Source organism: Protopterus annectens, chromosome 13.part0 (assembly GCF_019279795.1).
Source record: "Protopterus annectens isolate FY-2018-M chromosome 13.part0, PAN1.0, whole genome shotgun sequence".
NCBI classification, from domain to species: Eukaryota; Metazoa; Chordata; order Ceratodontiformes; family Protopteridae; genus Protopterus; species Protopterus annectens.
In genome coordinates, this window is record NC_056747.1 from 461,387,106 (window position 1) to 461,400,925 (window position 13,820).

General features: G+C 44.8%; 1 protein-coding gene across 1 annotated transcript in view; it reads left to right on the forward strand.

Annotated features, from left to right (window-relative positions):
- UNC13A (unc-13 homolog A) overlaps window positions 1-13,820 on the forward strand; it is a 5,702,976-nt gene that overhangs the window by 1,165,424 nt on the left and 4,523,732 nt on the right. Inside the window, exon 3 of the mRNA XM_044054109.1 lies at window positions 164-263. Within this exon, the coding sequence (XP_043910044.1) occupies window positions 164-263 (100 nt within the window). The remainder of the gene's footprint in view (window positions 1-163; window positions 264-13,820) is intronic.

Consider the following 13,820-nt stretch of genomic DNA (forward strand, 5'->3'; position numbering starts at 1 on the left):
TTTATTTTATAACCCAGTTTTGTATTTGGTTTCAAATAAGAAAAACAAAGGACTAAACCTCATCTTTTTCTAGAATCATTTATTAAACAATCTTGTAATTTATGAACTGCTGTAGTAGTTCTCCAAATAAACATTCTTTCTTTTTTTTTTTTTTTTTTTGCAGAAAAATTTAATACCTATGTGACCTTAAAAGTACAAAATGTGAAAAGCACAACAATAGCAGTGCGAGGAAACATTCCATGCTGGGAACAAGACTTCATGTTGTAAGTGCTACATATTGCCCCAGTTTACACGAGTTCTGCATTTATTTAATAATACTGTTAATATGAGTGATGAAAGTAAAAACATTATACAGGATACAGAAGTATCAGCATCTCTGTACATACATTACTGAGCTCATCAACTGCATTGGTGGATGCATTTGAGATGAATGCATCATTTCAAACTTTTTGTTAGTAGGATATTTTTCATCCTGTAGTTATCCATATTCTGCCTTAGTAACCCCTTGGAAATGACTCTTGACATGTGTAGGCACTGAATTATTCCATTCTAATTATGATCAATAAGACACCTTTCTTTGGGGGTTCCATTATGTCTTGTCAAGAACAACTTGCTGGCAACTTCAACTAGCCAAGGCAAACCAGTTAAAGCTTCAGAGGAGGGGGGGGGGGGGGGGGAATATATATATATATATATATATATATATATATATATATATATTATATATATATATAGATATATGTATGTATATGTGTATGTATATATATATATATTACATATATATAGATATATGTATATATATATATATATATATATATATATGTGTGTTATATACTTATACTTACTTAATACAGTTGTCAGCAAGCAGCATACTTCTACATCAACACAAATACTAAGCCCTCATATACTGAGAAAATCTATTGCTATGCTTCCTAAACAGTGCATGGATAGATCCAGGCCTCAGCAACATATTAGCAGCTTAACCACAAAATGTGCAACAACAATCCACTGTTTCTTCTCTAAACAAGAGATACTAGAGCTGCATGTGGTTTATACCACTGTAAACCACTACTTCTCTAAGGTGCAGACCAAAACCAGTGGGCTATGGTTGACCAAGTTGCAGATGACTGCAAGGTGGGTGCGGTCATCAATTCCCCAAGTGACGTGGACGTCCTCCAAGAGGGTCTCGCCAAATAAATGACTGGTGCCAGAAACATGTCCTTAAGCTGAGTGCCAAAAAATGCATCATCATCCCCTTTGGGGAGAGTGACTTCCCCACATATTATCACATTAATAACAATTTCCTAAGCAAGCAATCAGTCGTGAGGGATGTGGGCACCCAGGTTGATAGCAACCTGACTTTTGACCACTATGTTGCTTCCATTGTATGGAAAGCTTTCTACATGGCCCACCTCATAGGTAAGGTTATCTTATGCAGGGACAAGTAGGTCATAATATACTTGTAGTCTTCCTTTATAAGGCCATTTATTGTGTACAGTGCCCCCTTCGGTATGTACCTCACAAAGCACATGCAGCAAATGGAGAGACCCAGAGGTTCCTCACCAGAAGAATCCAGGACCTCAAGTATCTGCCCTACACAGATAGGCTAAAAGCTCTGTCCTTCTACTTAGTTTCATACAGACTCTTTAGAGGTGACCTTTGTGTAGCACACAAAGCAATCTCAGACCCCACCTTGACGGGACTGCTGCATATCCGCAAGTCTAGCTCCATTCGAGTGACCCACATGCGCAACCTCAGCCTGGTCTGTGACATCAATAGGACTTGGCGGGACAGATTTGTGTCCCAGAGACCCCCCCATCTGTGGCATAGACTCCCTCTCCATGTCAAGCAGAGTACCTCATTATCCCTTTTCAAGCGTAACCTGGATAACTGGATGGGGAACAGAAAATACACTCCTGGGATTCCACCTGTGTCCCTGCTGGACAGGGGCTTTGGGTGCTGACTTGTCTAAGCATGGGCTAAACTTTTTGCTAGGCTTATAAGGGTCTCAGAGCCAATAGCCTTGTAACTTCCTAAGATCCTATGAGCTACACTGGATTGAACTCCCCAACCAACTTGCCTTTATTTAGCTATCCACCTTGTACAACCTTATTTTCAAGCCTACTGTACTAGCCAATCTTGTCACACCTTACACACCAAATCGATCCCTATGATCAGAAGACAAAAATCTCGTGGCTATCTCAAAACCTACAAGAAAACCAGGTCACTCTCTGTATTCATACTCTGTCTTTATACTATGGAATTCACTACCTCTAGATACCAGGTCTATGCCTGGCCTAACCCATTTCAGACCCTCTTTATAAAATCATCTCAAAAATACATGGCTCTGCTCCTGTATAAAGCCTGCCTAATACTCAGCTCTTCCTGCCTCATCCTCCTCTTCGGCCATATTTCACTCCCTCATAGTCTGCAAGGCTCTCCTAACTCCTCCTCTGTTTCTATACCATATCTTTAAGCTACTGCTCAGACTGTAATGCCTCTGGTCTTCTTAATTCTCTCACTATCCTTTCTGCATTGCTAACTTTCTGGCTATTATTTTCCTCACTGAAACCAACATTCTATTTTTTTCATGTATTATAACAGTCAGTGTCATACTATGCCCTATCTACATACTATTTTTGGAGACGATCTACTCATAGGATATGTGTATGGTGAAAGTGAATATTATTGTCTATAATGTTTTAAATCTATAGAATTGTCTAGATGTGTAGTATATATTATAATATTTTGTAGAATAGTTTGTTCTTTCAACTTATTTTTGTATGGTATTTCTAATGTCATTTGTATTGTATTGGATTATACTGTATTTGTATTGTACTTTATGTGGAGCTTTTCTCCCCAGGCCTCTGCTGAAACGGGTTCTGTAGACCCAGTCAGACCACCCCGGTAAACAAATGTCACATACATACATACATACATGTATGCATAAATAAATAAGGAAATAAATGTCTAAGCCCTTAATGCTATTAGAGCATGCTTTCACACATCACAGTGTCTTAGAAACACTATAATCAAATAGTTTCATAGTTTCATAGTTTAGTACTAGGATATCTGCCCTGGGGCATTTGTAAGCCTAGCCATAGTGATGTGGCTTTCGCCACCCCATGAAATGGTACAAAAATGCACAGAATAGATTTAGAAAATTGTGCCTCTGTCTAGTAGTGACACAATGAAGGTCCCCTTATATAATAGAATTAGTATACTGTGCCCCTGTCTAGTAGTGACACAGATGTGACCCCTGGGGTAAACTTACGATCTCCCATCCACTCATCAAGATTTCTCTTCAAGAGAGTCAGTGAGGGGCTCTGCCTAACATGAACTGGGATCTTGTTCCAAAGCATGGGAAGCCTCTGGGTTACGAATCTATCCCTCCAGCATGTCCTATTCATACTTGTGCCGAGGTTTAAGTGTTTAGCTCTCGTGGTCCTGATGGATTTGGATTTTTTGAGGTGGAGCATGTCCATCAGATCTTGATTGGACATGGCCTTGTACGTCAGGCAGAGATCACCTCTGAGCAGGCGGTATGCTACTGAATAGAGCTGGAGTTTCTTTAGTCTGGCAGAATAAGACATATGTTGGAGACCCTTGATCCTCTTGGTGAGGTACTTTTGTGGTCTCTCCAGCTGTTTCAAATGCCGGGTGAGGTACATACCAAATGGGGCATTGTACTCAATCATGGGTCTGATGAGGGAGGAGTATAGGGGTACAATGACATCCTTGGATCTGGATGTGAATCCCTTCATGATGAGGTGTGCAAGGTAGAATGTTTTTCTAACCACTTTGGCAACGTGGGTGTCAAATGAGAGGTCGCTGTCGACTTGGGTCCCTAGGTCTCTGATTACTTTTTCCATACTCAGTGGGTTGCTGTCTATGTGATAATTTGTGGGTACTTTGTTTTTCCCAAAGGGGATGACTATACATTTTTTGGCATTTAGTTTAAGGCTGTGACTCCGGCACCAGTTGTCCGTTTCTGTGAGGCCTTTTTGTAAGATGTATGTGTCTGCTGGTGTATCGACTATGGCACCTAGTTTGCAGTAATCTGCGAACTTTGTCAGCCACAACCCTCCCATGTTTGCTTTAACATCTGAGAAATAAATGCCGAACAAGAGGGGTCCCAGGACAGATCCCTGTGGGACACCACTTGTGACTGGCTTTGAGTCTAACATTGCTCCAGCGATTTTAACTTTATGGGTTCTGTCCTTTAGCCAGTTTGCAACCCATCTAGTGACATAAGGGTTTACGTTTAAGCTGTTGAGCTTATCTATGATGCCTGAGTGGGGTATTGTGTCGAAGGCCTTAGCCAAGTCCAGGTAGGCTGTATGGACTGCTTTGCCCTCATCAATGGCTCTAGTGACTGTTTCAAAAAAGTCAACCAGGTTCAAAAGGCAGGATCTGCCCTTTACAAAGCCGAACTGGGTGGGGTCAAGTGTCTGTAGGTCCCCTATGTCTCTGTTTATGAGTTTCATAATGATTCGTTCCATAGCTTTGCAGACCAGGCTGATTAAGCTTATGGGGCGGTAGTTCCCAGGGTCTGTAGAGGTACCCCCTTTGTGGAGTGCGACCACAGTTGCTGTACGCCATTGTTCAGGTACATATCTTGTAGTAAGGCTAAGGTTAAATAGCATTTTTATGTGCGGGTTTAGCTCCTCTTGGAGTTCACGTAGCACGCAACCTGGGATACCGTCAGGTCCCATTGATGCTGTCTTTTTAGCTTTGTTGAGGGCGGTTCTCACTTGGACATCTGAGATGACAGGGAGATTACATTCAGCTGGGATAAGTATTTCTTCTTTTGGGGGTGAGGGAGGGGAGAAATTTGCACTGAACCTGTCAGCCAGAATGTTGGCAATATCTGTGGGTTCAGTGTATTTTTTGTTGTTGTGAACTAACTCTGAGCATATCTGAGGGCTTCCGCCCAGGTTTCTAACATAGCTGAAGAAGGCTTTGTGGTTATCTTTAGTGTCCTTAGCGATTTTTCTTTCAAAGTTGGCCTTGGATGTTTTTATGAGAGAACATAGTTTTCTGCTAATGTTGATCAGAGATGTCTTCCCTTTATGGGATTTTGCTCTGTCGTGCAGTAGCTTTCTTCTTTTGTTATACAATTTGTTAATGGCTGAGGTCCACCAGACAAGACGCTTGCCTTTGGTGGAGAGGGACTTGGATTTATTTGGGATTGCATGATCCATGCATTCTTGGAGATGTCCATAGAAAGCATTTGTGAAGGATTCGGCATTGTGGGATGTGGTATCCACTGGCCCAGTGGGCTTAAAGGATACCATCTCAGTCTTAAGAAGAGTGAAGTCTGCTTTTGAGAAGTTTTTCACTGTGGTCTTTTGTGCTGGGGGTGGAGGTGGGATATGTATATCCAGGGTGATTAGTTTGTGGTCAGATCTCACTAGTGAGGCGTATACCTCCAGTGTGGAGCATTTTGTCCCCATGTTTGTGATGATCAGGTCTAGTATATTATCTCCCCTAGTGGGAGAGGTGACTAGTTGTTCCATTGCATTTGAATTTATGAATTCCAGGAACCTTTGGGCTAGGGTGTTAGGGCTAGAATAATGTACCCAATCTGTGTTTGGGTAGTTGAAGTCTCCCAGTATGATGGTATTTTGTGATACAGCCATATCCTCCAATGTCTTCAGGAAGGCTGAGTGGGGTTCCTGAGATTGGGAGGGTGGTCTGTAACATGCTACCAGTTGTATAGCAGTTTTGCCTATGGTTAGTTGCACCTGTATGGTCTCTGATGCTTCATGTGTTGCTACTAACCTGGAGGTGTGGGTTTCCTTGATGAATATGGACACTCCCCCTCCCTTTGTGGTTCGGCCCAGGTTTTGGGGCCGAAAAGCATGATACGAGGTATAGCCTGGTAGCGCTGGGGTGCTCTCAGGAGCCTTGAACCAGGTTTCAGTTACTGCACAGACGTCGATGTTCTCCATACTGAGGAGTGCATTGAGTGTCTGCATCTTGAGATTTAGACTTCTGGCGTTGAGCAGCATTACCCTTAGTTTTTTTTCCATTTTTGTTTTCTAAGGAGGTGGGTTTGTCTTTTGAGCCTTGCCTAAAAAGGCACTATGGGGGTGGCAAGAGCCTTAGCCAATATCCGGAAGCCCAGTGGTGACAGGTGCAAGCCGTCCCTAGCGAAGCAGCATGGCTTGTCCAGCATGTCATCCCAGGCAGACAGACATTGGATCCCCTTAGAATGACACCAGTACTTGAGCCAATTATTAAAGCTGATCATCTTGTCTTTGTATTGTGGCATCATTCTTGGTGAGGGCAAGATGCTGCTCAGGGTCAGGGTCATACCAGCCTGGGCTACATAATCTGAGAGCTCCTCTATGTCTCTTTTCATGTAGTCCAGGGAGGCACGTCTCAGGTCATTCACGCCAGCATGGACAATGATGGAGTCATATTTGTACTTGCTTTGGAGTGACTTGAGTGCGTGTGTTATGTGGCGGATCCTAGCTCCCGATAGGCAGCTCACAGTCACCCTCTCCTTGTTCAGCCTGGTAAGCGGGACATCAGTGTGTCTGACTATAGAGTCACCTATTACTAGTGTATCAGGCATGGTGTTTGGCCTTAAGGGCTGTGATTGGTTGACACACTGATTTATTGAAGTATGTGTTGCATGTGTTTTGTTTTGAGGTGGTGGATTTTTGGATGTCTGCTTTGGGAGCCTCTGTTGTTTTGGTAAGTTTTTTATTAGAGCCTCCAAGTATGTCTTTGTGTTTTTATGTGTTTGGTTTGCAGTTGTGGTAGGTCTATGTGTGACTGGGTTTGTTGTGTGTGTGGTTACCATCTCCTCCTGTCTGGTCATGCCAGCCCTGAGTTGAGAGAGTTCAGCCTCCAGTTTGGCTATATAGTTGCATCTCTCATGTATTTGTGTTTGTTGGGAGGAGGAGAGGGTTGTCTGTGTACATGAGTCAATTGTAGCATTGTCTCAAGATACCCAGATTAACCAGCTGAACTGGAGAGGACGCCAGTAATCTACCACTCGACATGCTAGAACAGTATAAGGGAGTGCTGTGCCTTTAAGGGAAGAGGATATTCACAGGGGTGGTAGGTGGATGTAGTGCTTACTTACTTAGTAGAGAAGTTTTGAGAACAAGTGCTAGACTTATAATATAGCGAGTAGTCTGATTATACTAAGAGTAGAGCTTCCTTAAGGGAAAATTTGAAGAGCAGACTTGGCGGAGCCAGAAGAAGTTTAACCTTGTTTAGCCGGCGCTGTGCTATGCGCACAATCGCGCAAAGCTGCACAGGGGCAGGTAGGCTGCTCAAGGCTCCCCACTCCCACTGGTGAGCAAAGAAACTTCCTTCTATCCAAGTAAGGTAATGGACAACGCAGGAACTACACCACAGCCCAGAATACAGCAATGCCTGCAAACTGGTCTAAACTAGTTGAGGAGAGGCGGGAAAACAAGGATTATTTTTTTGTTTTTAGATAGAAACACACAGAAAATGCAGAAACAGTGATAAATCAGTTACACAGGCTAGCACACTTTAGTGGGCAGCCTCAACAGTTAAATTAAACAAACAAACAAACAAACTTTCGATGAAATTCGACTAAAAAGTAACTTTAAGTGCAGATTTTAAAATAATGCAGCAAACAGCTAAAAAACAGTTTAAGCTTGTTTAGGGTAAGCTAGAGAAGCTATTCCAAGTAAAAAAACAGCAAAGATACTTAAATCCAGCAAGTAGTCGCTTTTCTGAGTTCTCTGTAGCTAGGACCACTCTGCAGGACCACGAGGAGCTTGTCTGAGTAGTATAGCCAGAAAAAAAACGCCCAGAGGCGGATTTTAAACAGGGAACTACAAAAGAGCTAGAAATGGTCCAAAACAACCAATTACTACAGCTCTAGTGCTTTGGTCACTTCCTACAGGGACAGGCAGGCTGCTCAAGGCTCCACACTCCCACTGATGAGCAAAGAAACTTCCTTCTATCCAAGTAAGGTAATGGACAACACAGGAACTACACCACAGCCCAGAATACAGCAATGCCTGTAAACTGGTCTAAACTAGTCGAGGAGAGGTGGGAAAACAAGGATTATTTTTTTTGTTTTTTATGTTTTTAGATAGAAACACACAGAAAATGCAGAAACAGTGATAAATCCGTATGATAAAGCCTGCCTAATACTCAGCTCTTTCTGCCTCATCCTCCTCTTCAGTATGAATATGAATGTCCCACTCACCAGCCCAAGTAAGAAGAGACTGACAACTGTCTCTTAGGTGCTAGAATTTATAACGTTATTAGGTCCCTTAGATCAGTTATGCATGTGACCTGGTCATTACCCATGTAGGATTGAACATTCACAGATAATCCACAGTGCAATGTTAGAGCACTGGACACCAGAGATGACTGGCATAGTTGAGGAAGAAACTAGTCTTGAGCAGTATCTTGCCATCCCCAAAGATGATGCAACAATCAAGCAGAAAATCATTATCTTTAACATTTGGTCCAGTGATTAGTGTCATTCTAGAAGAATCCAGTGTGTGTTAGCTTGGGTGAATATGGTCGCCAAGCCTACCGCCTTCTCCAGGGATGGTCTACACTTCCTGACACAGGGCTTCTACAGGTTGGCAAAGACAGTCTACCCTAATAATATCAGATCTGATGTTGTAAATCTTTATTCATTCCTTACTGTTAGGACTTTGGCTCCATCCTCGGAACTGACACGGCCGTTACCAAGCTTGCACCAGCCAAAAACTATCAGCTAAAACCTACCCATAATGTCCCTCTCATAGTCTCTTCAGATCTCGTTTGCCACGTTCCTCATCAGACATGCCAAGCCTTCTCTCTCAAGTTAATAGTAGCATTTTTTGTGATTATCTGTATCAGTACCTCTTTTTAGTCAGTTTACCCTAAATGTCATCTTTTCGTCTGTAAACTCATATACTTTTTTATATCCTACCCTGCACCTTTGGTAGTTCATTTTATACCATCGTTGGTACTGCCTCTCTCTCTTACCTTTGGTAGTCCCTTTTCCTACCACTTGTGGTATTTCTAAGTACCATTGTTGGTACTCCTCACTTTTCTATCTGTCTATATAAAAAAAAAACCTCTTTTTCTCTCTCTCTCTCTAACCTTACTATTGTTGTTTTCTGGTGTTTATCTTGTCACTTAGGACTAGTGTGGTTTTTTTTCATAGGTTCATAGGTTCATACTAGGCTATCTGCCCTAGGGCATTTACAAGCCTAGCCAGAGTGTGTTTGGCTTTCGCCACCCATTTTAAAATGAATTTTGCTATGCCCTTTTTCAAGGTTAGTATACTGTGCATCTGTCTAACAGTGACACAGAAGTGATACCCGGAGTAAATCTACGATCTCCCATCCACTATAGGTTCATAGGTTCATACTAGGCTATCTGCCCTAGGGCATTTACTGGCCTAGCCAGAGTGTGTTTGGCTAATGATGTCTGAAAAAGTTAAATTCGGATTTAAACAGTGTGATAAGTGCGGGCATAAGATGCCCAACTCAGACAGTCACTCTCGGTGCGTTTATTGTTTGGGCATTGACCACATCAATGCTTCATGTGATATTTGTTCCAGCTTCAGCAACCGGACTTTGGCTGGGCATAAGAACAAGCTGATTCTGAAGAGTATGATAAAAACTCCCTTCTCAGAGGCTCTTTCTGGGACGGAGGTCTCACCACCTCCTAAGACCAAGAAACATAAAGAGAAACAGAGTCACTCAGTTCCTACATCTCCGTCTTCCTCAGAACCAAGTCGACGCTGAGCTTCTCCCACGCTTTCAGCACAGACAACTTCGGCACCAGGCTCCATGTCTTCATCCTTGGTGCCGCCCTTAATTTTGACTCCTACCTCTGTACCAGCTTCGGCACCATCCTCCTCGGTGCTGACTTTGGTGTTGACACAGGCTCTGACTACTGTACCTGCATCGCCACCATCCGTGGCCATAGTGCCGATATCTTATATGGCTCCACACACACTGACACTGTCAGTTCTGAAGGTCAAACACCTTCCCAGAACCAGATATGCTCCCACTTATGACCCCTTTTTGGGACACCAGTTTAGTCCTTTTCTCAAGAGACCTGACTCTCCTTCAACAGCTTCCTTCAGATCCACCAGGAGTCTTTCAGACCAAGATGTAGTGAGGGTTGTGGACCAGCTGTTAGCATCTAGAGAATTACCCACCCCTGCTAGGTCTTCCTTCCCCCTTAGAATGGAAGCTTTCATGGCATGTTCACCTGTATATCCTCCTCTGGCCTCTTCCCAGACCCGGTAGACTTCGTTACCAATTACCACCCTGGTTCTCAGCTATGACTGCAGAGTTTCCCCTGTTGGCACCGATTACTCTTGGCGCAATGGCTTTGTTGGAACTGGCGCACACTAGAAGCAGTGATTAGGCTGTCATCACTGGGGCTCCTAGTTCGACACCTATATTTTCTCTGGCGCCATCTATGGGCATGGCTCCCCGGCAGCTGCTGGTCCTCTCAGAGTTCCTCACCTGGAGGTGGGCTTCTCAGGGTGGGGTGTGACCCTGGTTCCGAGGTTGTCCTTCTCAGTTCTGGGCTCCCATCCCTCCTTGGGCGGGCCTGATTTCCAGGTGATGGAGAGGGTCCTTGCCTCAACGAGCTCACAATTGGCACCACTGGCATCAACACCAGAATCCCTCTCTAGCATGCAGCTGTTCCAACCCCCTACTGTGGGATCCCGAGCACAGGAGCCACAAGACCATCCCTTGAAGGGAACCCTTTCTCCAGAGTCCTCCTCAGAAGATCCCACTGGGGAGCCACCCCGGAAGATGTGGTGCAAGAGCAAGCACCTCGATTCCCCTGAGGAATCCATCACTGAGGACACCGATTGTGATGAGGGAGAAGAGTCCCCATGGTCTCCTCTGGAAGACGTCTCATTTGGAGACATTCTCGAGAGCCTCAAGCAGAGGGGAGACTGGAAGTCCTCTAACCCTTCTGAGGAATCGGTGTTCTTGCACGCCTTCCGTACTCAGCCATCTACTTCCTGGGTGACCCCACCTGCAGATGAGCTAGTTAAGCTGATTGTGCAGCGTGTCTGGAAGGCCTCGGACAACATAGAACCTGTCCCCCGGAGGCCAGACAAAATTTTATCTATCTCCGAAGACCAGCACAGTTGGTCCAAGCAGCTAGTTGTTGACTCCATGGTCATGGCAGCAGCCACCAAGAGGGAACTGGCAAAAGATAGTTCCACTGTTCATCCCCCGAACAGGGAGTCTTGGGCTATGGACAGACTGGGGAAGCGGTACTATGCTTCAGCGACCTTTGCCATTCGATCGCTGAAGTATCTGGCACACTTTACTCACCTCTAAAGAGACCTAATATCAGAAATATCTGCCTCTTTGGCAGGGATACTGCCTGACGAGGTGCATGACACTGTTGCCTCTCATCTGGCTATCCTGGAATCTGTCTCGAACTGCTCGATGCGCTTGATCTCTCACCACCGAGGGGACAGCTTGTGCAGCCGCATCAGGCATCTTCATGAGACGGCATGCTTGGATGCATTTGTGTGATTTCCCAGACCCCTTTAAATCTTCCTTTGTCAACGTGCCTGTTAAAGAAACGTCCCTTTTTGGTCCCGAAGTAAGAGACACACTATCACGTAGTGAGAAGGATGGAAAGACCTTGTCTGCTGTGGGCATGCGTTTTTCCACCCCCTAGAGATCCTATTCCAGGAACCATAGGGGAGGAAAATTATGGTTCAAGAAGTCCCAAGGATCTTTTCGTGACACTCCTGGTGAGCAATCCCCGCAGGGCAGAGTGGGCAACTCAACAGAAGATGCCCCTTTTGGGGCAGAGGGGGGTCTGTGCAACCAGGGCACTAGAGATTCCTTCTCTGGCCTACCCTTCCAGCACTCCTGGACAGCGGTCGATTGCTTTCCTCTGGAAGCAGTCAGGTTCGATTTTTCCTGCACTTACAGGCCTGGCAAATCATAATAACGGATGCATGGGTGCAGAGAATAATATCCAGAGGTTACCAAATCCCATTCAATCTTACTCCCAGACTCATCAAACAAATTCCAGATGTTCCACCCAGTCAGAGGGAGGCAGCAGCCTTAGAAATTGAAAAGCTGCTAAGAAAAAGAGTCATCCAGCCAGTCTCACCAGACCAGAGAGGATCTGGGTTTTACTCGAGATTCTTTTTAGTGCCAAAAAAAGACAGGGGACTGGAGACCAATCCTGGATCTCAACTTACTAAACAATTTCATAAAACCTCAAAAATTCCCGATGGCCATGGTACAGTCCATCCTTCCCTTTCTGGGAAATGAGAACTGGATGTGCTCTATAGACCTCCAGGATGCATATTACCACATAAAGATGGGCAAGCACTCCCGGAGATTTCTCTGCTTTTGGCTGGGAGCCAATCACTACCAGTTCAGGGCACTGCCCTTTGGTCTCTCAACAGCCCCCAGAGTGTTTACCAAATGTTTGGCAGTTGTAGTAGCTCATCTCCGAATACAAGGATTCCAGGTGTATCCATACTTAGATGATTGGCTCCTTACCGCCACGAACAGGAATCTTCTCATTCACAGCCTCTCTTACACTCAAGGCCTTGCTTTTCACTTAGGTATCACGATCAACATGGACAAATCTCAAACGTCCCCAACAAGAGCACTGGAATTTATTGGTGTTATCTTCGACACAACATCCTGTCAAGCTTCCCTTTCTCCTCACAGGCTATCAAAAATAAGAAGCCAGATTCAAGTCCTCCTTCCACAGACATTTGTACCAGCATGCCTTGTACTACAGCTATTGGGATCTATGGCAGCAACCATTACCTTAGTTCCACTGGCAAGGTTGCACATGAGACTAGTACAGTGGCTCCTTTCATCACAATGGTTGATCTTAACCCACCCACTTGACTACATGATATGCTTTACAAACCTTTGCAAGAAAGAAATGCGTTGTTGGATGAAGCCAGAATCAAATCTTTAGTGTCAACCATTCTGTCTTCCTCAGCCCAGGGCCACCATGACCACGGACATTTCCCTGCTAGGGTGGGGGGTTATTTCCAGGGACAGACAGTCCAAGGCACCTGGTCCCCCATGGAGGCCAGTTTGCACATAAATGTCCTGGAATTGAGGGCAGTTCTCTTAGCGTTGCAAGCGTTCCACACATCCCTTCCTTCCGGGGCCATTGCAATTCAGTTGGACAATATGTCAGTCGTCTGGTGCATCAGCAAACAAGGCAGAACCAGGTCTTACCCCCTGTGTCGGGAGGCCATGAGAATTTGGCACTGGGCAATGGCTTCCAACTGCTTTCTTATAGCAACACACATTCCTGGGAGTTCCAACCTTATTGCTAACAATCTGAGCAGGAACATTCTGATGCCTTATGAGTGGTCCCTCAGTCCTATAATAGTGGATCAGATATTCCACTGTTGGGGCAAGCCTTGCTGCAGCCTGTTTGCTTCCCCCCTAAACAACAAATGCAGAAGCTACTTTGCTCTGATCCTCCCTCAGGGGGAGTCACCGAGGGATGCTATGATGCACGATTGACCCCCAGGTCTGCTGTATGCCTTTCCCCCATTTCCCCTCATCCCAAAATTTCTCCAGAAAGCTCAAAGGTTGAGAAGCAAAGTGATCCTCATTGCCCCTTATTGGCCCTGTCATGTCTGGTTGCCTTTCCTATGACCTCATCTGATTCACAGCCTGTGGATCCTGGATCAGTCCCAAGGTCTGCTGTCTCATCCTCAGGGACTTATTCACCCCAATCTCCACAGCCTCAAGCTCACAGCTTGGTTTCTGCACTTTAGATGATTGTCAGGCTACCTGATATTTTATCTCCTGTTCAGGAGATTCTTTTGGCTTCAC